Source organism: Physeter macrocephalus, chromosome 14, assembly GCF_002837175.3.
Source record: "Physeter macrocephalus isolate SW-GA chromosome 14, ASM283717v5, whole genome shotgun sequence".
Lineage (NCBI taxonomy): Eukaryota > Metazoa > Chordata > Mammalia > Artiodactyla > Physeteridae > Physeter > Physeter macrocephalus.
The window spans coordinates 46,535,571-46,559,377 of NC_041227.1; the positions used below are offsets into that span (position 1 = coordinate 46,535,571).

The 23,807-nt window shown below is 47.8% G+C and overlaps 1 protein-coding gene across 1 annotated transcript in view; it reads right to left on the reverse strand.

Annotated features, from left to right (window-relative positions):
• PCSK2 (proprotein convertase subtilisin/kexin type 2) overlaps positions 1-23,807 on the reverse strand; it is a 208,090-nt gene that overhangs the window by 18,718 nt on the left and 165,565 nt on the right. The window contains exons 7-8 of the mRNA XM_007100354.2: positions 20,890-20,978; positions 9,999-10,174 (exon numbers count right to left, since the gene is read on the reverse strand). Coding sequence (XP_007100416.1) covers positions 9,999-10,174; positions 20,890-20,978 — 265 coding nt within the window. The remainder of the gene's footprint in view (positions 1-9,998; positions 10,175-20,889; positions 20,979-23,807) is intronic.

Genomic DNA, 23,807 nt, shown 5'->3' on the forward strand with positions numbered 1-23,807 from the left:
AGGGATGCCGTGTGGCAGTGGGTGTCCAGCCTGGCCAGCACTCTGGGTAACCCTCTAGGGCGAGGACAAAAGTAGAAATCATGGCAGAGAAAGTCTGTCCCTGCGCGGCCACCAGCGGTCCTCGGTCCTAACTCAGTGGTTTAAGGGCGGCGACGCCAGAGGAGAGAGGATGATTGGGTCACCGCCAAAGTCTCCCTGCCTCCTGACAATGAGAAGTGACATTCTGATTGCTTCTAACAGGACTTGGAGTTAATTAGCCTGTGACTGACTGAGTCAATACATCAACAAAGGTTGATTCAGCCACTAGCTGAGAACTGTCTTCAGCACCTTGGTATATCTGTCCTGGAAAACTCTATCCAAACGAGCAACTGCTCTCAGAAACCAGGACACAGAGGGAAACAAATGTATCCTCCTTACAGCTGGTGCAGGGGTTCACCCTCTCAAGCAGACTCAGGTTTGGGCTCATTGTCAAGAAATGGCACCCTCGGAAAGTGAAACAGACGTGAATCAGGGTAAATGGGTGAGGCTGCCACCTGAGGAATCTTCCTCTGAACCACCCCACAGGTGGGCTGCTAGTGAGACAAGCAACCTTCGCTAAAAGGAAACCAGTGCTAAAAGCGTTCTCAGTTTGGTGTAGGGAGATGGATTGTGGCTCTAACTTGTCAGGCTTTCTCTGTATTCATGCCCCCTTTACTGTACGATTTGCAGCCCTGCCCATCAAGAGGAGAGGTCTGTTTCCCACTGCTTGAATTGGGGCTGGCCTCCTGTCTTGCTTCGGCAAACAGGATGTGGTGGGAAGCGGTGCTGTGTCGGTTCCAAGCATTGGTCTCAAGGAGCCCTACCCACTTCCGCTCTCTCTCAGAGCACCATGGGAAGCAACCTGAGTTAGCCTGCTGGTTGATGACCGACAGTCCAGTCAGGTTCATTGTCACAGCCAACAGCTGCCAGACAGGGAAGGCTACCTCAGACCAGAAAGTCTGTAGCTCACCCCGCAGCTGACCACAGATGCATGAGTGAGGCCACCTGAGATTAGCCAAGGATGGCCCAGGTCGGCAGACCTGTAGACCCATGATCAGACTTAAATGGTTGTTATTTTAAACTGCTGAGTTTTGGGGAATTTGTTATGCGGCTTTGCTCACTGATACACAGAGAATAACTATCAGCGTGTTTCTGAAGAGTAAGCAGCAAACATTAGTTTTGTTTTGGATGTAAGGCTTGCCCACAAGAATACTTTGATTGCTAGGAATATTAAACTTCATTTTCCTAAGATGTGTGTGTGTGTGTGTGTGTGTGTGTGTGTGTGTGTGTGTGTGTGTTTACATGAGGCAGTAATAATTATATTCTTGCTTCTGATGATTGGGTATCAGCACCAAATAGTCCCTGGCTTCTGGGGAAGATGGGCCACTGAGGAACAGACCCTAGTTCTGGGGGCAGATGAGTGGGGAGGGGCATCTATAAGAGGCTGAGAGCTGGCTGTGGGTTGGGCCTGTTATCAGCATGCCACACTTTCCTGTTGAAATGACACCCCAAGATCCACTTCTGCCCCCCAGCTTCACCTGAACAGCAGCTGGGCTGAAACCAAGATAGAACAACTGCGACCCACATTCAAGCAATCATCCATTGGAGGGTATGACAGATGATAATCGCAGCAAGCACTTCTGCAGCACTTACTGCGTGCCAGGGACTGCTCTGAGCACTTTACATAGTAACTCACTGCATCCTCACAGCAATCCTATGCAGCAGCACAATTCATGCCAGCCACACGAAGGATAAAATACTTAGGAAGAAATTCAACAAACTAAAAAAAAAAAAGATAGGACTTTGAAATTCTGTGGAGGGACACAGGTGGAAAGACACAAATTCTGTTGAGGGACACAGGTGGAAAGACACATCAACACTGTCATGTTCTTGTATAGAAAGGCAGCATCACAGAGATGTCAGTTTTCCCCAAGTTAACTTACAAATTTAACTTGATCCTGACAGATACACTGCATTGATCGAGATACTGCCTCACTGGGCAGTTCAACAGAGGGAATTTTATCCAGGGAGCAAGTGGTAAAGAAGAGCAAAACCCCAAACGGGGTGTGGAAGGGTCACCCAGAGATGAGGGGGTAGATGGCCCAGAGCCTACACTGCGCAGGGGTGGGCTTCCTGCTGGGGGTCTCCCGCCCTTACTCTGTAACGCATGCTCAGTGGAGGTTGGTGGGCATACTTGCCCTCCATGTTATTCCGGTTGATGATGGAATTGCCTTCTCTGCCTCTCCTGCCACTCCTGCTTTTTATTTTTTTGTCAAGTGTATTTAGATGAAATTAAATATGTGGTGCAATTCCACTTTGAATTCTGTCTTTGTATGAGTCTTCTGAAGTATAGCGGGATTAATGTCTCTCAAAATTTTTCACAAAAAGAGAATTTTTCGCCAAGGCACTATTGGCGGTATTCAACCACTGATGTTGTCAACCAGGGGTTGATTTTGTGCCCTAGGCGGCATTTGGCACCGTTGGAGATATTTTTGGTGGTCACAACCAGCATCTACTGGGTAGATGTGTGTGGTGTATGTATTACTAGCATCCAGTGGGTGGAGGCCAGGGATGCTACTAAACTTTCATAACGCATAGGGCAGCCCTCTGCCTCCTGTCCCCACCAGCTACCAACTAAGAATTATCTGGCCCAAGTGTCAACAGTGCTGAGGCTGAGTCTTTGCTTTAACCTATTGGCAAAGGGCAGTGAGTTGGAACTTGCCGATTTTAAAAGCATAGCCTAAAGCAGCCTTTCACAGACTCACATTTCTTAAAAGTTCTTGCCGATTTTGTATTTTGCTTATAATATAAAATGATGGCACAAATTGCTTACTATGGGCTATAGTAAAGTTCCAGCTTGAGGCTGGTGCGGTGGCTCTGTGTACCCTCAGCACATCGCCTGTCCCAGGAGGTGAAGATCCCGCTTTGAGAGACTTGGGGCTAAAATGAGTCGGTCCCTTCATCCTCCCCAGTGCCTAGTGACCCGGACTAATGACCCCCCTCCCCAGGCCCTGGCCCAGTGGTGGTATCTGCCTGCAGACACTGGTGAGGCCAGCCTGATAAAGTTTGTATTTCCTAAACACTCAATTACACTCATTTTTATTTTCCAGTCACCTTGACATCTTAATACAACATTGACATACTTTTAAAAAGTCATTGTATTTTTATAAGAAAAACCATATTCATTGTGGAAGAACTGGAATCTAGAGCATGAAGAAGAAAATAAAAATCCTATGTGATCGCCCATGAACAGAAAATCACTGGTGATATTTTGTGTATTCCTGCCAGTTATATATACAAATGCAAAGTATAAGAACAGGTTTAAGAATGAAATTGGGATCATAAAGTATACCCACCTTTGTGTCCCTGCTTACAGTGTATTTCTCACTTACCATTACATTATTAACATTTCCTCACATAATTAAATATTACTCTAAGTTATAAGTTTTTATTAGTCTTCTCAAATAGCCATTCCATAATTTATTTACTCTTTTTCTTAGACGTACGTGGAAGGCTGTTTCTAGGATTTAAAGTGCTGAAATGAACATTATTTTATATATATCTTTGTATTTCTGTTTATTTATTCAAGTAGAGTTTTTAAAATAGGGAATTTGGGGTGAAAAGGAATGAATGAAGATTCTTGATCCATAGTGCCATATTATTGCTCTTTATACGGCTTATTAATAATTTATATTTTCACCAGCAGTGCACAAGAACTCCACATCCAGCCCATCTGGGTCAAGATTTAGAATCATTAAAAAAATAATTTTTCCAGCTTGGTGGACAAAACTGGTACCTCATTGTTTTGAGTTATATATTTTTTTCCACTATCAGTTGAGCTTATCTTTTTATACCTTTACTGCTCATTAGTATTCTTGCTTTATGAATACCTTAGTAAAGCACCAAGCCCCCAAAGATAATGTCCTGCACCTATTTTTTCTTTCATGATATCCTTTTTATTGATTTGTTAGAGCTCTTTCTATATTAAAGACCTTAACCGAGTTTTTGTCATCTATATTGCATATATATATTTACCCACTTTTTTCTTTTGTGTTTTGCATTTTGACTTGTAGAAAAATTTCCACTTTATTACTTATGTCTATTATTTTTTACAAATATATATTTAAATACCATATAAAACTATGTATTGATTTACAAGCACTGCTTTTCTGTACTCACAGTTCATGGAACAATTTTATTCAACCTATTCACAAACACATTTGACATTTGTGTGTTTGTCCTCACAAGATCACTGGTCACCCAGCAGTTTTTCTGGGCTCATTGTAGTAGTTGTTGGTGCTGATTGTCAAATATTCCTAGCTGCCCACTGTCTAGGCCCATGATAATGCCCCCTTGTGCTTGGGTGGGGTCTTGTAAGCTGTTTTAATCAGTGAGTTGTGAGTGGGAGTGACAGATACATGGTATCATTCCTCGGCTGAACCATTTAGCGGTCAGTGCCAGCTGTGCAGAGCTCTTTCTTTCCCTCTGCACAGTGAGTAGCAATGTTCCAGGTGTCGGCTCTGATCCCCAGGAGACTGTGGTGAGCAGAGCCTTCTACCGACCATGATGGCTGAGCAGCTGATTGAGAAATAAACCTTTGTGCTTTCAAGCCCCTGAGCTTTGGGGGCTGTTGGTTACTGCAGCATAATGTAGCCTCTCCTGACTGATAAAGTTTATCACGGCTTGGTTCCATTTAGTTTATATAGATATAACATTTAAAAAAAAGATACAGCATTAAAAAAAGCTCTCTCTTTTTAATATAGTCCCTGAAATATATATATTCAGGGAATATAATACAGTCCCTGAAAATTTTATCCCAAGCCATAAGTAGCCATTTGTATAATATTAGAACAGTTACTGTTTTCACTTTTCTCTAAATGTATATTCTGACTCTTGACAGCTTAACCACCTACTGAATTGCTTTTTGCTTTTTTTTTTTTAGTGTGAATAAAAACCTTTTAATTTGAAAAATGTTAAGCGTCACAAAAAGTAGAGTGAATAGTATAATGAATCTCCCTGTATCCATTGATCAGCTTTAACAATGACCAGAGTTGCAGAAATTTTGAAAGGTTTTATGAGTAATATTTATTACTCTTTTTTGGGGGGGTAAATATTTCCTCTTTTACGTGTAGAAAGTCCCTCTCTGGCACAATATCAGTGATTGCATTATATTTCTGTGTAGCTGCTTTATGTTTTCATTCTTTATTCCCTTCTCTTCTGTACTTGGAATGTTGGGGGTAGTGGTGAAGTCACACAGAGCCTTAAACAAAGGTGACAGATGAGTGGACCTCTCCTGGGAGCGGGGGCTCACTCTCAGAGAACTGCTGGTCACGCCTACAGGGAGAAGGGGTTGGTCCCAATTTAGGCCCCTTCAAAAACAGATGCTGAGACCAGGACTTGGGGGGGCGATCTCAGGAGGCATAAGTGAACATGAGATGGCGATAGGGGTGGGGGGAGGGAGAAGGGCCAACCAAGTGTGAGCTGATGAGGAGCCTCCCCCCAGCCTCTGGAGACCCCCGAGAACCTTCCCCCAGGACAGCGCGCCATCGGCCGCCCCACAGTCCGGGCTGCGCGCCCTGGGACTGGGAGCGCCTCCCGTGGGGCCGGCAGGTCCTCAGGCAGAGGCGCAGGGAGAGGCGGCCGGTGACGCGCAGGAAGCCGCCCCCGGGCCAGGGGACCGCAGCGTCTGCCTCGCACCCCCGTGGGTTCCACGGAGTTCAGCAGGAGTGGGTGGGGTGTCAGATCCCCAAGAAAGCCGAACGGAGGGTGGCACTACGTAGCCTCTGCTTAAATCCTTCACTTGAGCCCGTGTTTCACCACACCTGCAGTTGCCCCTGCCTTGTCCTGCTGTATATCCACCTTGGAGATAAGGCTCCTGTGCCACCCTGTCTCTTTCTAGCAGGATCCAAACACGCCGTGATGAACCTTTCTGATGTCACAGGGTTCATTGAAGGCTTACGTCCACATCAGTCCCTTAACCTGGTGGTTGGGTTTCTCCCTGGGCACAGATGGGTCACCACCATCAAGAGGGCTTAAAGGTGAGTGACAGCTGCCTCGGTTTGCCCGGGATTGGGTAGTTCCTGGGAAGTGGGGCTCTCAGCGCAAAACCCGGGAAAGTCCCGAGCAACCAGGACGGTTGGCCACCCCACCTGGGGCTGGCCAGCTCTTAGGAAGGGTCACCAGAAACCCGCCAGCTTTTCCTCCCGTTTCTCCTTCTCAGAAATGAAAGGAAGGGACTGTAACTGTGAAAGGCATCTCAGAGGCCGAACCGCAGATTCCAAGCAGCAGCATCCCCTGTGCAGTTGGGAACCTTCGTTCGGTTTCAGAGCATCAATCAGGGCCCCTGGAGGAGTCCTGAGAGCTTCTTGGCAGAAGGCATCGTTGCTGCCAGAGGCCTCGGCACTTGTGCCACTGTGTCAGGCCCACTGCTCTGCTTAAATTTCAGCAGGGCACCAGGCTCCTCCTCGCCTGTCCTGATTAATCATTGTCTCCTTGGGCAGCCTCCCCCACCCCGCCCCCCTTCCTGGATGGTGGCTCTTGAGCCAGTCTTGCAAGTGACCCCTAGTACAATATATTCCAGCTCCAAGATCTGGGATCTGTGTTTGAGCCCTTTGCAACCTCCCATCCCCCGCCCAGGAAATAAACTATCAATGCTCTGTCTCATCCGTGCCTCAGAGGATTTTCTGTTCCCTTGTCTTTAAATATTCCTAAGATGTTCCCTCTGGTAGCAACCCTGAGGTGTGATTAATAAGAGTTTGGGGTGTAGTCATCAGAGCCAGCCAAAAACGTGCCAGAGTTGCCCTGGGTGCATTTCCTTAAGATGTGGAAAGAAGTTCATGAGTCAGTCATCACTTTCAAGACCCTCTAGTGGTCTCTGAATTCCTCTTCTGGTTGTCAAAGTGATGTAAGATGCCGTATCCCATACCAGCTGGGCTTTGTTCTCCATCAGTCTCTTTGTAAGGGCTACATCCTTTTCTGACCAGCAAACACATCTCCGTATTGGTCCTTTATTACCCAGAGAGAGATGACTCCAAGTTCAGATTAGGCTTTGCCCAAATTGCACTCTGGAGATTGTGGTAGATGGTAGTGGGGGTCGCCCATATTCCTTCGAGCTTGTGGCTTCTTGTGCGCTGGGGGTTTCCAGATGTCAGCACAGGCGTCTCTTCGTGTAAGGGATTTCTCCCCAGAGGCTGAAGGCTGCCCTGCACACCTCCCTCCCAGCTGAAAGTGCTGGGACATTTACGCCCCTTGGGAACAACCTGAACTACTGACTTTTCCGCCAGCTCCCGTGCCCCCCGCTGGGATAACTTCAGTGTGTGTTGTGCATGGTTTCCCAGTTTCCCCGTGGGATTAAGATCCAGTTGACGGTAGTAGCTGACTTGATAACAAATCCTTTAATAGCCCCTTTCTTCCCTGTTATACCTCCCCACTCACTCCCTTTACCTCCCAAATCAACTACCTGTACTCAGCCCTCACCTCAGGGTCTGCTTCTGGGGGCATCCTGAACTAAGAAGTCAATTCCAGGATATATCATAATTCAGGGGTCTCTGTCTGTCATCTACTCCCATATGTAATGTGAAGAATGTCTTAACTATAAATTCAACACGTAGACTATAAAGAGGAAAAAATTGAAATAAACAAATGGGGAAAAGGTTTCCTTCTTCTCTTCCTTCATGCCAGCTGCTTGCTGTCTCCGTTAAGTATTTATTGAGAAAATTTAGGAGATGCAAACTCAAATCCCTAAGGAGCCACGTAGGTGATGTTTATGTGAGAAGCAGATGTCAGCTGATTGGGAGTGGTGGGGTCTGTGGCAGATGGTACATCCCTGGAAAGTTCTCTTATCCTCTGTTTCCTCTTCCTCTTCCCTTTTATCATTACAGTGTTGGTCAAACAAAACCTATCTGCAAGATGCTAAAATTCAAAGACAAGCATAAGAATTTCTTTAGTGTAACAGGTAATTATCTGACTCCTTTGTTTAGGTGGAGATCACCTTTCAGGGGTACATTTTCCTTTAGACCTGACCAGTCAGCTGAAATAACTGAGAGGAAGTCTTTTTTGCTCATGTATAATATCTCATTGCTCACACAATTCTATAACACTGCCCCGAAAAATTTCACCTTGAAATAAGGAAAGAATGCTTCCTACAGCTTGGGGGAAAGTCAAATGAGAAACTGTATTTTTCACCATACTCCACTTTGTAAAATATTTACATGCTGTCAGCTGAAGATAAATCATAACAAATTATTCTCTTAAGTTTTGGCGTACTTGGCATGCTTTGCAGAACAATCACACTTGAAAGAGCCTTTTTAGTTGCAGCCGGGGTCGCTACAGATGGAAAGAGAGAAGTACTCTGCCTTGAAATGTGATGGAGCTGTTCAGAAGCTCATGGAGAGTGACAGGACTCACCCGGGGATGTACTGCACTGAGCCCATCTGCACTGTCAACTCTGACAGAGGTCAGATGTCACCTACTCTCTGACTCTCTTTTGGCCTCAGGTGTCAAAAAATACTTCTCAGCGAAAATCCGTGTCTGATGGGGAAGGGGGGCATCTGCCAGGTGTTCCCCTGGGTATGTGCTGTCACTGTCACCTGGTCCCGGGCCTGGATGTGCAATCGTCTCTCTCCAGCCACACCGTGAATAATGCAATAAGGAAATAGCTGTCTGTATGTCAGAAGTCTCACCCTATAAACTCCTAAGGGTCTGGGCATTGAAATGGGACAGCAGCACTACCTCCTGCCCCTCCCCCGCCATCCTATTGATGACCACCCCCCTCTGTAAACTGCACTGTGCCATTCCAATGTCAGGGATCTTCGTGGCTGTCTCAGATGGGCTGAGGGAAGGGACAGGGCATAGCATCAACCTGATGGAAAGTCCAATCCTGGGAAAAGACTAAGACAAAGTGACTAAGTGCCCCGAGGAGACGGTGCCGGGGCACCAATGTCCAGGAATTCAGCCCCTCGCAGGGGCCTGCAAACACACACCAGCCTGGTGATTCAAGTCCCCAGCCCTCCAGCTGAGGCCCAGCAATTGTGGAGCAGGGACAGGCCATCCCCACCGTTCCCATCTGAATTCTTGGACCACGAGTCCACAAGCCTAGTGAAACACTGTGCATTATGCCTCAAAGATTTGGGGCGGCTGGTTAAGAGTCCCAAACGACCCAGGCAAACACCAGCCGTTTGTGGGGCCTCCCAGGGCCAGCACTTGCATATCTATCTCACACGTCACAGCGACCCCAGGAGAAATGCACCATTATCACCATTTTACAGGCAGGAAAACGGAGGCGCAGTGAGGTCAGGTCACTGCGGATAGACACTCAGACCCTGAACAGCGGACCTGGGACCTGAACCCAGGGAGACTCTGGCCTGGCTGTGGTTTGCAGGGGGACTCTGCCCTGGGATCGCAGAGGCCACCTCCTGCCGCTCCCCACGGGCCGCTCATCCGCCCAGTGCTCCGCGGCTCCCGGCTGCCTCCCTTTGAGGTGCTGCTTTGGTCCCTGCTCCTTGGCTCTGTCCATTCCCGGACTAATCCCAGGGATGGGCAGCCACGAAAACGCGCGCTGACTCCCCCACAGGAACATCTGGACGCAGCTCCCCTGCTGTGCTCTGAAGACACCCGGTTTGCGCGGAGACCCCGCTCCCAGGGCTGCTCCCAGCCACGCCTGCACGGTGGGGTGCTAGTGCAGCTCCCTGTGGGACCCTCCCTTCGCAGGGGCCAGGATAGCGTCGCCCTCCGAAGGGCCCCCGCCCCCTCGCCTTTGTCCTTCACAGGCGCCCCCTCCAATAAGTCTGGACCTCTAACCCGATTTGGGGTCCATTTCTCGAAGGACCTGAGCTAAGGCACAGGGTAACAGTCCCACCTCCGCCGCCGCCCTGCCCCTCGCTGCGCTCAATCGGCACCTCCGCTCCGCCCCTCCCCCCCCCACCCCGTACCCCTCCTCCCCGGGAGTGGCCCAGGGCCTCCTGGCGCAGGAACGACCTTACCTTGTTCACGCCGTCCGCCATCGCCTGGAGTGTGAGCTCCCGGGGCCCGTCCACCGTCTTCCCGTTGTCGGTGGGGCCCCAACTGGCGCTGTAAATGTCTATCAGCTGAGGCATGTGGCTGATGGAGGAGGCCTCGATAATGTCCGTCATGAAGGGCTGGTCCAGCATCCGGATCCCTGTGGACAGTGAGGGCCGGGGAGCGCTGGGTGCCGGTCCCCGGTTCACAGGAGGCAAGGTGGGGTAGGGGGCTGGGGTCCTGGGTGTGGTTGGAGGTCTGCCTTCCTGGTGCCCTGGGCTCAGCCGGGCGATCCTGAATCCAGCCTCACGCTGTGTGTGTGATCAGAGGATCAGGCAGGTGCACTGACCGATCCACTCCACCCCTTTGGACCCCACCCACTCCTTTCCTTATGCAACTATTTGAAGACAATTTTATCCCCCTCGCAAAAGTTGCTAGAATTCCTAATGTGGTCTGTTTCTAAGGGGAAGCTAAGCTTCCAGGGACTGGGGGACGCGTTTCAGAGGAGAACTAAAGCTACTGGGCATGACAGCGTGGGAAGGCGATTGCTCTTAGATATTTAAGGAACAATTCTAGAGGGCAGGGGGCAGGAGCAGAGGGAGGGGCAGGACAGTGCAAGGGGGAGGGGCAGGGAAGGAACTCTCCGGTGCATGGTAGCTGAGAAGGGGCTTTGGCGGGGGGCACAGAAATGTTGAAGGGGTCATTCTAAAGTATATTTGCAGTGGGGTGCAGGATACACCCCCTCCTCCTTCTCGCCTAGGCCACCTTTGTAAAGTGTGTGCTTCTGTGATGCCTTGTAGGAGCGACTTCTCGCTGGAAACTTTTCTCTGATTGTGTGGCTGTGTGTACAGGGACTCAGGAGGAGCCCAGGCCTGTGGCACCCACGGTTCACATCACCCTTGGGCTGTCTAGAAAAAGCCTGTCCAGGGTCCACTCAGCAGCAGCCAGTGGGAAGGGCATTTGTTCCTTCATCATTACCCTCAAAACATTGCTGTTTGGGGCCAAGACTGATCTCTGCTTGATATGCTATTTCGTAGCAAGGGACCTAGAGTGCTGCTGAAGCTGACCTATGTCTTTCCGTTCGCGGGAGTTTTGAAACCAAGGGCTGGGCTGTACATAGTCAGAGCCTGGCTTCTGACCCTTCTTACTTGTTCCCAGTGGTCAAAGGGCGTTATTACACAAGCATCACCTCATGTGGTGTGCACACCAACTTAAAGGAGGAAGATTCATATACATTGGTTACCTATGTACCTGTCACCACTTTCAAAAATCTACAGACAGGGACTTCCCTGGTGGTGCAGTGGTTAAGAATCCGCCTGCCAATGCAGGGGACACGGGTTCGAGCCCTGGTCCGGGAAGATCCCACATGCCGTGGAGCAACTAAGCCCGTGCGCCACAACTACTGAGCCTGCGTTCTAGAGCCCACGCGCCGTAACTGCTGAAGCCTGCACGCTCAGAGCCTGTGCTCCACGACAAGAGAAGCTACCGCAATGAGAAGCCCACACACTGCAACGAAGAGTAGGCCCCGCTCGCCACAACAAGAGAAAGCCTGTGCCCAGCCACGAAGACCCAACGCAGCCAAAAATGAATTGAAAAAAAAAAAAAAAAAAAAAAGGCCCCAAATCTACAGATAGTTCACGTGGATAAGAACTAACTGCTGATTGTCGAATAAAGTTATAGGACTGCCTTCGCATCTTGATTTTCCTTTTCTAGTTGCAGCTAATAGGCTTGTATATCTTAAAGCAGTTCCCAATTATAGGGTCGTTTGGAGAGCATTTCCTAAATACTGTGCCTGGGCCACTTCTCCCTGGTCCCTGGAGTTTCTGAATATTTGCACAGGGCCTAAGCAGGTATTGGTCTAAGGTGGTTTTGAAGTGCAACCTGACATGAGAATGACTGTTTAGGTAATTGGGACATTGGGGGGTATAAAGTTAATGCTTTTACATGCATGTTTTGTTAATTCTGAGATAAACATTTTTCCAGAAAAAAATATAAAGAAGGAAGATTCAGGCTCTTACAGGGCCCATGAAATTGACACAAAAGTGTCTTTCCTCTTAAGGTTCTCTTTCCTCCTCCCACGTCTCATGGCCCATCCCTTGCGCTTGCACTGCAATGTTCCCCAGTGCTCACCCTCCTCCTGTCTAACCTATGAGTTCAGTAGGCCTTTCCCCTGAAGTCTTTCTGGGTCCGGCTCTGCAGGTCCTCTGTTAGCACTGCACTGTCAGCCTTCTCTTACAATTGTTTATTTGTGTGTTTCATTTACCACCAGACAGCAAGGTCTTTGTGTACAGAGCATGTGTCTATTCTGTGTACTTCTATGTCCCTGGGCATCAGCATGGCGCTTGGAATTTATCTTAAGCTTGATAAATATTTGGTGAATAAATGCATGATATTATTACCTAATTTAGTTGATTTTCTGTCTAGTAGAGATAACAGGTCCAGACTTTCCATCCTCTACTCACAAATCAGGTCACCGTTTTTGCCAACGAGTCTAATTATTAGTTAATATCCTTTCTCCTGGAGAAAGCTCCTACAGCATAAGCATAGTCTTTGGTTTCAACTTTCCAGAAGCTAAGTTTTATGGTTCATTTCATTAGGGATAGGAAATCTAAAACTCCACATTTCACTTTTGGCCCACCTATATTTTGCTCATTTAAAAAGTCTGTTTAACAAAGGTGGCCAACAGCTTACAGAATAAACTGAAGAGCACAGCTTCTTCTCACACGTCATGTCCACTTTGTGGACTGGAAATGTCGCAGAGAGGCTGGTATTCACTTGTCTGCAAGGAGGAAGCTCAGATGGTCTTGAACTCATCCAGTGCCCAGATGACCAGCACTGAATAGCCTGCCTCCACTGGAAAGAGGGAGAAGTTCAACTCTGGCCAAAGTGCACCCGGACTGTCCCACGTGCCAGTGGCGACTTTGCATTTTGTCACCAGCTGGTGCCCTTTGCCCTCTCTCTTTGCAGGTCCTGTCTCTCTGCCTCTCTCCCTCTTCACCCCGCCCTGGCTCCCTTTGTGCCGCCCAGAACATCAGAGCTGTTGTGTATTAATCTTCTGGCTGTTCAGCATCTAGGGAGGCAGGGGCGGCCACGGGCTGGGAGTAGGGCTCTCATTCACATTCAGGGGCCAGGCGCCCGGCATTCTTTGAATCTCATTAAGCTCGGAGGGAATGAGGCATGCATGAATTGAATGCAGTATTAATTTTTGCAGGCAACTGCCCCATTAGCGGCCAAGACCCAGGCTCAGGGTGACCCAAGGGTTTTTAGGGAGAGACTCTGTCCCTGGATGGTCTAGGGGGCGGGGAGGGGGAGAGAGCGAGAAAGATGGGGAAGGCAAGAGAGTGAGAGGCAAAAGGAGAGCGGGAAGCCCAGGGAGCCAGGACTCAGCATCCTCACATTTGCACAATGCTCTGCTGGCTGCAGCGAGGTGATGGCAGGAGAGCCTGCACATCAAGCGTTTCTGTCCCCTGCCCTCCCGCCAGCCTGAGCACCGCATTCATGACCAGCAGTGAATCTGTGAGTCCCTCCTGCCTTTTAGAACCTGAGCCTCACGCCGGCTGCACTGCTTGCTTGCAGCCCTGGGCTCTAGGGGCTGCACAGCCCAGGGATTTGAGCTAGATCCTCTGCCTCTCCTCCTGTTACAAAAGGTGAGCTTGTACGGACACCAGGAAGTGCTACATCTGTCCCCACACCTAAGTGTCGATAATCGCCACTTTTGTGTTCACTAATATTCATCTGCAGGCTAAGGAGCCGATGCATGCTGGTCTAGGTCTTAAGGATCTGGAAACATGTTAATCATTGTGCCAACAAGCGATTTTTACTGCTTTATTTAAAAACTCAGATAAAATATGTACAAACTCACTGGACTATTAGAAGTTTTATTGGCCAGATATGTGGATGCAATTCATCTCTGGTAGAGAAATTTCAGGGCACTTTGATAACGGTCTACAGTGTGGTTTTCAAACTCTTTTTAGAATCTTTGCTCAAAGGAGCACTCATTAGCAGATGCATAAGTCTATCTGCTCTGCCTGCAGAGGAAGGCAGGTAAGGCCAATGCCACCTGGCCTGGCCCCAGCCTGGGGCTGCTCTGAGGGGCTCTGCAGAAGCTCAGGTGTCATGCTGTAGAATCTGCCCTCAAGTCACTTGCTGTGCCCCGGCAACCAGCAGTCATGATCTGATATTGTCGTGCTTGTTTGCTCCTTGTCTGGGTCTGCCTTTAGACTCGAAGCTGTGTGAGGGCAGGTGTCTTGTCTGCTGGCTCACTGCTGTATCCCCGCCCCCCAGCAGGACCGGCACATGGTGGGCACCCAGCTGCAACTCCCGAGTCCTGGAAGGGACTGAAGGCAAGAGACAGCATCTCCCAAAAGGTGTGATGCATTTCGAGCCTTTTTCATACTCTCAGAGGTATAAATCTGACAAACTTGCAAGAAACATCATTTGAAGGGTTCATTATTTATATTGGTTGTCCATTTACTTGGTTTTGTGAATTTTGAATAATACACTTTCAATTTCAATTTTTTGTCTCAGTCCCTTTTGGCTAAAGATGCCAAACATTGATTTAAAAATAAAACTAAGAAAAGAATTAGGTTGTCTTAAAGAGTTACTTAATAAAGCCCTGTTTAAAATAAAAAATGGAAATTAACCTTTCTCTTCAAAACATATAAATAAGTGGATAAGGAAATGTAAGTAATTAAACTTTCAAAAAAGTTTTGAAGTTATTAAAGCTTTGAGACAGCACCAAGACTTTGGGACAGCCCAGATGTACCGGTCTGCGTGTTACAGAGCATTTACTCTTTGGGAGCCAGACTAATTGGAATTTTCCTCTCTCCTTGCCATGTGCTAGCTAGAAGAAGTGGTAACAGCTGTGCTCATGGAAACAGGCAACAGAAGTCAAAGAGAGAGCTCATCTTAAGGAAGAAGTCTCTAGAGTTACCCATGTCCAAAGGCGGAACAGACTTTGTTGTGAGGGAGTGAGTTTCCCGTCACTGGAGGTGTGCAGTACCAGGCTGGGTCCAGGCTACATCAGGAGAGCAGGAAAAGAGAAGCTGTTCGGGACTTCCCTGGTGGCACAGTGGTTAAAAATCTGCCTGCCAGTGCAGGGGACACAGGTTCAAGCCCCGGTCCTGGAAGATCCCACGTGCCGCAGAGCAACTAAACCCGTGCGCCACGACTACTGAGCCTGCGTGCCACAGCTACTGAAGCCTGCGTGCCCAGGTCCGGGAAGATCCCACATGCCGCGGAGCGGCTGGGCCCGTGAGCCATGGCCGCTGAGCCTGCGCGTCCGGAGCCCGTGCTCCGCAACGGGAGAGGCCACAGCAGTGAGAGGCCTGCATACTGGAAAAAAAAACAAAAACAAAAACCTCAAGCCAAAAATTAATTTTAAGGTGGTCCTGGGTTGAAACTGCTTCCAGGCCCTAGAAGAAATAAATTTGAATTTGCCTCTAGGAAGAAAAAACCCCATTCCTTTAAGTCAGGCTTCAAAGAATTACAACAGATAAAGATGCATAGGGGACTTCCCTGGTGGCACAGTGGTTAAAAATCTGCCTGCCAGTGCAGGGGACACAGGTTCAAGCCCCGGTCCTGGAAGATCCCACGTGCCGCAGAGCAACTAAACCCGTGCGCCACGACTACTGAGCCTGCGTGCCACAGCTACTGAAGCCTGCGTGCCCAGAGCCCGTGCTCCTCAACAAGAGAAGCCACCGCAGTGAGAAGCCTGCACACTGCAACAAAGAGTAGCCCCCGCTCACTGCAACTAGAGAAAGCCCACGCACAGCAACGAAGACCCAACGCAACCAAAAATAAATAAATAAATAAATTTAAAAAAAAAAAGAGAGAGAGAGAAGCTCTTCAAGTGTTTTAGTGCAGGGACCCAGGCTGCGCTGGGTGCTAAGTTGTTTTACAATTTACTAGCTGTGTGGCCCCATGTTCAGTTTCATTCTCTGTAAAAGAGGGATAATAATATATAATAAATATGTTCTCTTTATAAAATATATAACAATGTATGATAAGGCTGTAAAGAGGGTTGAGTGAGTAAAGGGTTTTGTATCGTGCCAGACACATTGGAAGAGACGATATGTTATTATTATTATTGCTACTGTTATTGTTGTTATCATCATGCAAGTGTCAGTGGGTGTTCGGACTCAGGGAACTTTAGACCCTCTCTGGGGCCCAAGATTTTGAGATTCTGACGGTAAATGGAAAAGACGAGCTGCTGGGAATTCACACGCTCTATTTCCAGCATCCAGATGACACACAGTGGATGGATGGCGGTGACGCTCGTTGGCCTGGAGTGGCCTAGGGTGTTGATGCAAAGGGGTCCCCTGCCTGTCTTCACTGATGGTGGACATTCCCAGTGTGCCCTTGCTGGGGAGGGGAAGTGGGTGATGAGAAGGCCCAGGTCTCCTTGGAACTAATTTGATTGGGATAAAGTGGCAAAGGTGAGACGGTGTTGGTGGAAGGGGAGATACCTGTTAGAAATTCCATCAGCTTTGGGTCCTTAGATCTCTATGCCCTTAATCCCTTAACTCCATTCATCCACCGATTCTTGTATTCAGTGATTAATCTCTACTGATCATCATGGGTTTATCCACCGAAGCTTCCTTCTCTTTATTCCTTCCTTGCTTTCTGTCACTCAGCAAATAGGGTTTGAGCATCCTCTGTGTGCCAGACCCTGCTGTGGGTGCGAAGGTGAGAGAAAACAGACATGGCTCCTGTCTTTGTGGACACTGTTGTCTGCCTGCGGAGAATGATACTGATCAAAGAACCAGGCACAAGAATTTGTGATAACTGACAGTATTAGTGCTGAGAAGAGAAGATTCAGCATCTTTATCTGTGGATGGGGACTGGCCTGGGCAATGATGTTGGAGGATGCCGTGGGGACCCGCTTGCTACAGGATGAAGAGGTGGTGGCCAGGTGGGCCGCAGGGGGCAGGTGTTCTGGGCAAAGGGAGAGCATATACAAAGGCCCAGCAGAGGAAGGAGCGTGGCTACACTTCCTGACTCACAGTTGCTAGGAAGTTTCCTCTAAATTATATTTACACGGAGACTAACCACATGTGTATGGGAACTTAATATACAATGAAGGTGGCACCACAAATCAAAGGGACGGGATGGATTATTAAATAGATGGTATTGGGGATGTTTGCTCACTATTTGGAGGAAAATAAAACTTGATCTCCAGCTGGCATGACATACAGAGGTGGAATCCAGGTGGACTAACGGCCTCATGTGAAAGTTGGGGAGAAGATCCTTGTGCTGATTAAAACTGATCAGGGGCTAATATGTGGGACATACCAAGAACATGTGCAAATTAACAGGAAAAAGACAGGAACCTCCATGGAAAAATGAGAAAGTGTATGAGTAGAAGAGAAACCCAAAAGGCTCATGGGCCGATGAAGAGATGCTCAATGACTTTTGTCCTTGTTTCCCTTCAGAGGACTCATGTTATCATCTCGTCTCCACTTTCCTTTCTTTTTCTGGACTGAGATTCTGCGGCACCTTAACTTTAGCCTTTTTTTGAAGACAAGAGACCCGGGATCCAGGGGGCAGTTGGGACATCGCCTCCCTACCCTGTGACTGAACACCTTGAGCCGAGCAGTGATATGGGTCGGCCACCAGATGGCGCTCCAGACCTCCCCAGCTCAGAAAGCTCGGGAAAGGAAAGATTCTCCGGAGAGTACGGCCCATTTATCAGTAGAATAAGGAAAATCAGCCAACTGTTGAAATTGCCGGCCAGAATGAACAAAATGTTCCCCCCAAATCTGTAAGGTAGAATTCTGCTTCTGTTGCGATTCCTGAGTACCTCTCCAGGGCTTTCTCAGGAAGAATTCCTTTTGCTCCCCTGGGGGAGCCCTGAGTCACTGGATGTCCTGCCGGGCACAGGGGTGGGGACTGGACCTTCCTGCCCATGAGCGCTTAGGACCCGTAAGAGTGGCTACAGAGGAACCAAGCTGGGGTTAAGGGAGCGCAAGAAGGCGGCCCCTTTGCTCAGAGCCTCTGTGGGGCTGGGCCTGCCTCCCTCCGGCTCTGGGCTCGGCTCCTGGATCCTCAGAGCCTTGCCTTGAGACCTGTGAGCTCTCGGGGTTCACGGACATGGGTCGGGTCGTGTCTTTGAGGTATCGGGCTGCATCCGCTCGCCTTTGGCATCAGGGGCGAGTCAGAGGCTGTCACACCCTGCCTGGATCTGCCCAGCCGAACGAGGGGCTTGCCTGGCGCGTGTCCTCTGCCTTGGGGGTGGAGCTGCAGGCTGGACAGGCCAGGTGCTCGAGGCTGAGGTCCCGCCCCCCACCCCACCCCACCCACCGATGAGGGATGGGAGTTGGTGGGGAAACTCCCAGCCACCTCCTCTCAGGGGGCAAGAGCCCTCCAGAGCCCCAGTTAGGAAGAGACGAGCTCATCTACACACCCTCTGTTGGTCTTCTTCTTCCCACAATCTTTCCCTCTCTTTCCCTCACTGGCTTCCCAGGGTCACCCCCCAAAGAAACTCCTTGCACCCAGATCCTTGCTTCAGGTTTGCTTTTAGGGAATTCAAACAAAGAGAGCAGGAGAATCAGGTACATTTGATAAGCAGCTTAGATGTTTTCAGAGTGCAAATTACAAGAGAGAAAAAGAAGAAGCAGATGGAGAAAAAGACCCCAGCGGACCCCCAAACGCCATGAGCTAATCCCAACTCTTCAGTGTTGCAGGCAGTTGTTCTGAGGATCCCTTGTTCAAAACCCCAGTTACTTAGGGCATGCAGAAACTTCAAAACTCTTTTGAAGACCGTCATTGTGAATGAGAAATCCACGTTTGACATTTTCAGTTGCCTCCACTCTGCCTTGCGAACAGGGAACCCCCCCACTCAGATAGCACCCGGAGTGTGAGGCTGGCTTATAAAATATTAACCAGGTGATATTCTTTCCCCTGAGCTCATAATGGCTTCTGACATTCTGATGCCAGCATTTTGGAGGCACACAGAATACAGAGAGATGAAAGCCAAGGGGCAAAGCCGCCCCAGTTACATTTCAGAACCCTCTGGATGTATTCGTTTGAGGAATTCAGCACCCAGCTCAGGCAAACCTCTTAGCAGACAGTGTTGAAAGAGGTTAATGGTGGGTTTGTATAGGTTGCTCTTGCTTTATTTAGGTCCCTGGAAATGCAAGTGTCAGCACAAAGTATGTTTATGGTTCCATTAAATCACCAGGAAAAAAATATCAAGACAGTTGTAAAAAAAAGAAAAGCAAGGTTGGATGACTCAGCCTGAATAAATTAAGAACCAAATTTGATGCAAAACTTGGAATGAGCCAGGAGCCACTCAATTCTCCAGCATCTTGTTGAAAGCTTATGAACCCCTTTCTCTCATTTTCTCTCTCCCTTTCTGTCTCTCTCTATTTTTTTTGGTGGGGGGGAGGTGTTGGTTTCTAAATTTCTGGTGACCAGCCACCCTTGTTTCTAAAGGCCCATAAAGAGGAACTTGTTAAATATCTTTCCTGTGGAACTTAATAAAAAGGTTCTAGGTAGAATATTTTCCCATAAAGATGAAAGGCATTGTGCAAACAAACAAACACACAAAAAACCCCACCAAAAACATTTGGAAGAGTTCTGAGCATGTTTACAATAATTTGTACACACCTCCTTATATTCTACCATCTTTATTTGATTCCTATTAAAATGTTACGGATACCTGGACAAAACTATAATTCGAAAAGATAGGGAACCCTCTTAACTGTTGGTGGGAATGTGAATTGGTGCAGCCATCATGGAAACAGTATGGAGGTTCCTCAGAAAACTAAAAATAGAGTTGCCCTATGAACCAGAAATCCCACTCCCGGGCACATATCCAGACAAAACTATAATTTGAAAAGACATATGCCCCCCTACGTTTATAGAGGCACGATTCACAATAGCCAAGACATGGAAACAACCTAAACGTCCATCGACAGATGAATGGATAAAGAAGATGTGGTACATATATACAATGGAATACTACTCAGCCATGAAAATAATGAAATAATGCCATTTGCAGTAACATGGATGGACCTGGAGAGTATTATACTAAGTGAAGTAAGTCAGAAAGAGAAAGACAAATACCATATGATATCACTTATATGTGGAATCTAAAATATGACACAAATGAACTTATTTAAGAAATGGAAACAGACTCACAGACATAGAGAACAGACTTGTGGTTGCCAAGGGGGAGGGCAGGTGAGGGAGTGTTGGATTGGGAGTTTGGGATTAGCAGATGCAAACTAGTATATATAGGATGGATAAACAACAAGGTCCTACTGTACAGCACAGGGAACTATATTCAATATCCTGTGATAAACCATAATGGAAAAGAGTATGAAAAGGAATATCTATACACACACACACACACGTATATATGTATAACTGAATTACTTTGCTGTACACCAGAAACTAACACAACATTGTAAATCAACTCTACTCCAATAAAAAAAAAAAAGATGTTATGGATACTGACACACAAAGAGTACAGACAGTACAATTCCATTTATATAAAGTTTAAAAACTGGGAATAACTGACATTTGCTGTTAGAAATCAGGGTCTTGACTCTTCTTGTGTGTATGGGCAGTAACTGGGAGGGGACACAAGGAGGGCTTTGGGGTGCTGGTCGTGTTTTGTTTCTTGATGATTACAGGGATGTGGTCAGTTTGTGAAACTTCATTGACCTGTGTTCTCATGATCTGTGCACCTTAAAAATTTTTTAACTTTATTGATCTTGCCATATAGGTTAAGTTAAAAAGATGTGTTTCACTCTTGCTAAATGTACCAGTCACCGCTCTCCTGCTCCACCGGGAATCTTTGCCACGCCGCGGCCAGGCCCGAGACCCGAGTGTGATGCCTCCTGGGATTGTTTGGCAGGGACAGCCTACCTGCGACCTTGGAGCCGTAGGCCACTCCGACCCCGCAGATGTTGTTGTTGGCGACTGCAGAAACTTCCCCGGCGCATCGGGTCCCGTGGCTGCAGAGAACAGTAAAGACAAGTCAGATACAGGGTCAAACGACTTGGAGAAGATGGCTTAAATTCTATCTACGGTTCTTTTCAATGGTTCAGTTAGCCCGGAGCCAGCCCAGGCCCCTGGATTTTCCATCTCTGTCTCTCCTTTCGACCCCTTCCAATTCCCAGCTGCCCTTCCTGACCTTGGCTTGTTTCTACCATGAAGAGTCTTCTCAGAACATTTTCAACCTTGAGAGGTGATCTTTACTTTAAAATTCGAAGTGTCTTACTGTGGAAAACAGTTATAGGCTTTCTGTGAAAAGAAGACACAATCTAAGACAGGTTGGTGCTGGTCGAAACAGCTGAGTTTTTTTTTTTTTTTTTTTTTTTTTTTGAAGCGCTAGAATTGTGGGCTGGTGTTTATTTTCAAGGCTGGTTCTGTCCACAGGCAGGTAATGAATGCTGCCTGTCAGTTGTGGGATGAAAGTTATTTACCTTTTTGGATTATAGCCTCCTTTAGGACATACTGAATGCTACAAATCCCCCACCTTCCTCTGGAACCAAATAAACACACACTGGCAACTGTTTGCATTCAATTTTGAGGGGTCTACGGAAACTTTGAGGCCCACCAGATTAAGAATCCCAGGCATCTATTAGATAATCTTTCTGAAGTTTGCCGGCCTTACAATTCTGAGCAAGGCCTTCTCAGGGCTTATGTTCTAGAATGTTCTCTGCAATAGACACTGGAATTTCATTAACTTTTTCCCTTTTGCTCCCTTTTCCGTTACACCAAAGGAATCCAAACAGCTCTCCCCTTGAACTGGGCCGGCCTGGTGGCTGGCTTGGACCCATGGGAGGCAGCAGGAGGATGCCCTCTATCCCCTGGGCCAGGGTCCGTACAGAGGAGCTTGGGCTACAGCTGAGGCCACGCGGGGAGCGCAGCCGGGCAGCCCCCGTTGTTCCAACACCTTAGGTGAGGCCCCTGGAGGCCTCCCTCCCCCAGACCCAGCCAGGTTACCCCATCAGCAGCACATGGAGAGAGACAGGTGCCCACGTAAGTTGCAGGATTGTGAGCTAGTAAATGTTCTCTCTTAAGCCACTAGGTTTCGGGGCTGTTTGTTAAACGGCAATGGGGAACTGAACCCCGCATAAGCTCGAAGTCAATCAGAATGCCGTGTTTTAACCCCAAACAGCATTCAAGAGAAAGAGTGGTCCAATGTACACATCACTGGAAACGGCCAGCCCCAACCGGAAAGTCCATCCTAATGGCCCATGAAGCAGCTAAATACGCCGTCGGCTGCAAAAGTGTCAGCTTGGCCTGCAGAGGGATGGTGGTGAGGGCTGGCTTCCCCCTCACTATTCACACAGCGGGTGCAGGAAGGGATGTGGGGAAGGGGACTTATTGGCCGCGTAGCCCAAGAAGTCCTGATTTCTGCAGTGTAGACTCTTTGCCACATTCTCTTAGGGCGAGCAAAGCTCGCACCCGCCCTTAAAAAATCACATCGGAGGACTGAAAATATACACACATATTTTCTTTCTCTATGTGAGCAAAAGTGAATCCTGCCTCCATGAAGGCTACACATCTCACGGACTCAAAATTCCCTTTGGAACAAGAATGAAATCTGTATGTGGTGTCTGAGGAGACCTCGTCGTGACTGCAGAAGCCAGCCCTGTGGTCAAAGCTCTGTGAAGACCCCACATGCTGACTGAGTAAACCCCTGTCTTCTTGCCTGTAAGTTTTTGGTAGATCTCATTTGAGATTTTTGAGAAGGGGCTTAGTTATGGTTTAACTTGATGGGAGAAACTACCATGGGCGTGGCTTTCATGGCCCCCATCTTATTCTCAGTGCTGAAGAAAATGGTAAATAAAATTCTGAAAAACAGCATGGAAGTATATACACATGTATCTATATAAAGTGAAATATATACATACACCTTTTATATTGATTCGTATGTAGACTTTAAATGTATATATTTAAGTATATAGTTGTACTTATATCTACTTATGTATTTGTGATTATATACGTCTATACTCATATGTATATATACTTATACATTATATATAATCCACATATTAGATATTTAAATACAGAAAATACACACCGTATTAAGAGGACATGCATATACTTTATATATACACACATATATATTTAAAAATGGAACTTGTGCAGACACTGATTAAATTTGGCTGGCTCCCTTGCTGTTTGGTTCATGCTGAACAAATAAATATTTGAATAAAAGTTTAAAAAGCAGTGCCACATCTAATTCGAGTGAGCACTCATTTCCTTATGATTGAATAATCAGCCGTGCCAGGCTCTCCTTTCCGAGGCCTTGCCTGGAACAGTCGATGCTTTGACCGACATCTGTGAAGCACACATTATGCTGGTGGAGGGGGAGCCCTGCTCTGAGGAGCGAGGAGGACCTACAGCACCTGCTGTGGACGGGGCAGTCGTTCCTCACCAGGGGCCACAATCAGTGCTTTTCTTGTCGCACCCCCTTTACCCCCTCGCGGCAGTAGGTACCGCTCCATTTCACGGATGTCAAAGCTGAGTATCCGAGGATCTGGGCCAGGTCTGAGACCCAGGGTCACCTACTGGACCACCCATCACCCTCCCACCCTGTGATAGACCTCCTTTGCCCTAAAACTGCTCACGAAAGGCTGGAGGACAAAATCGTGCGAACTTCCTTGAGCAGATTAAAGACACTGAATGCTTCCATATCCTTAATTTTGGCCTTTAAGTGGGGAGATGACTGTCGTGGTCCCTCCAGAGGAACATATGGGAAAGAACATTTCATTGCTAAATTAGGCGACACTAATTATAAGCGGGTAGTGGCTCCCTATCATGGTTGGTGA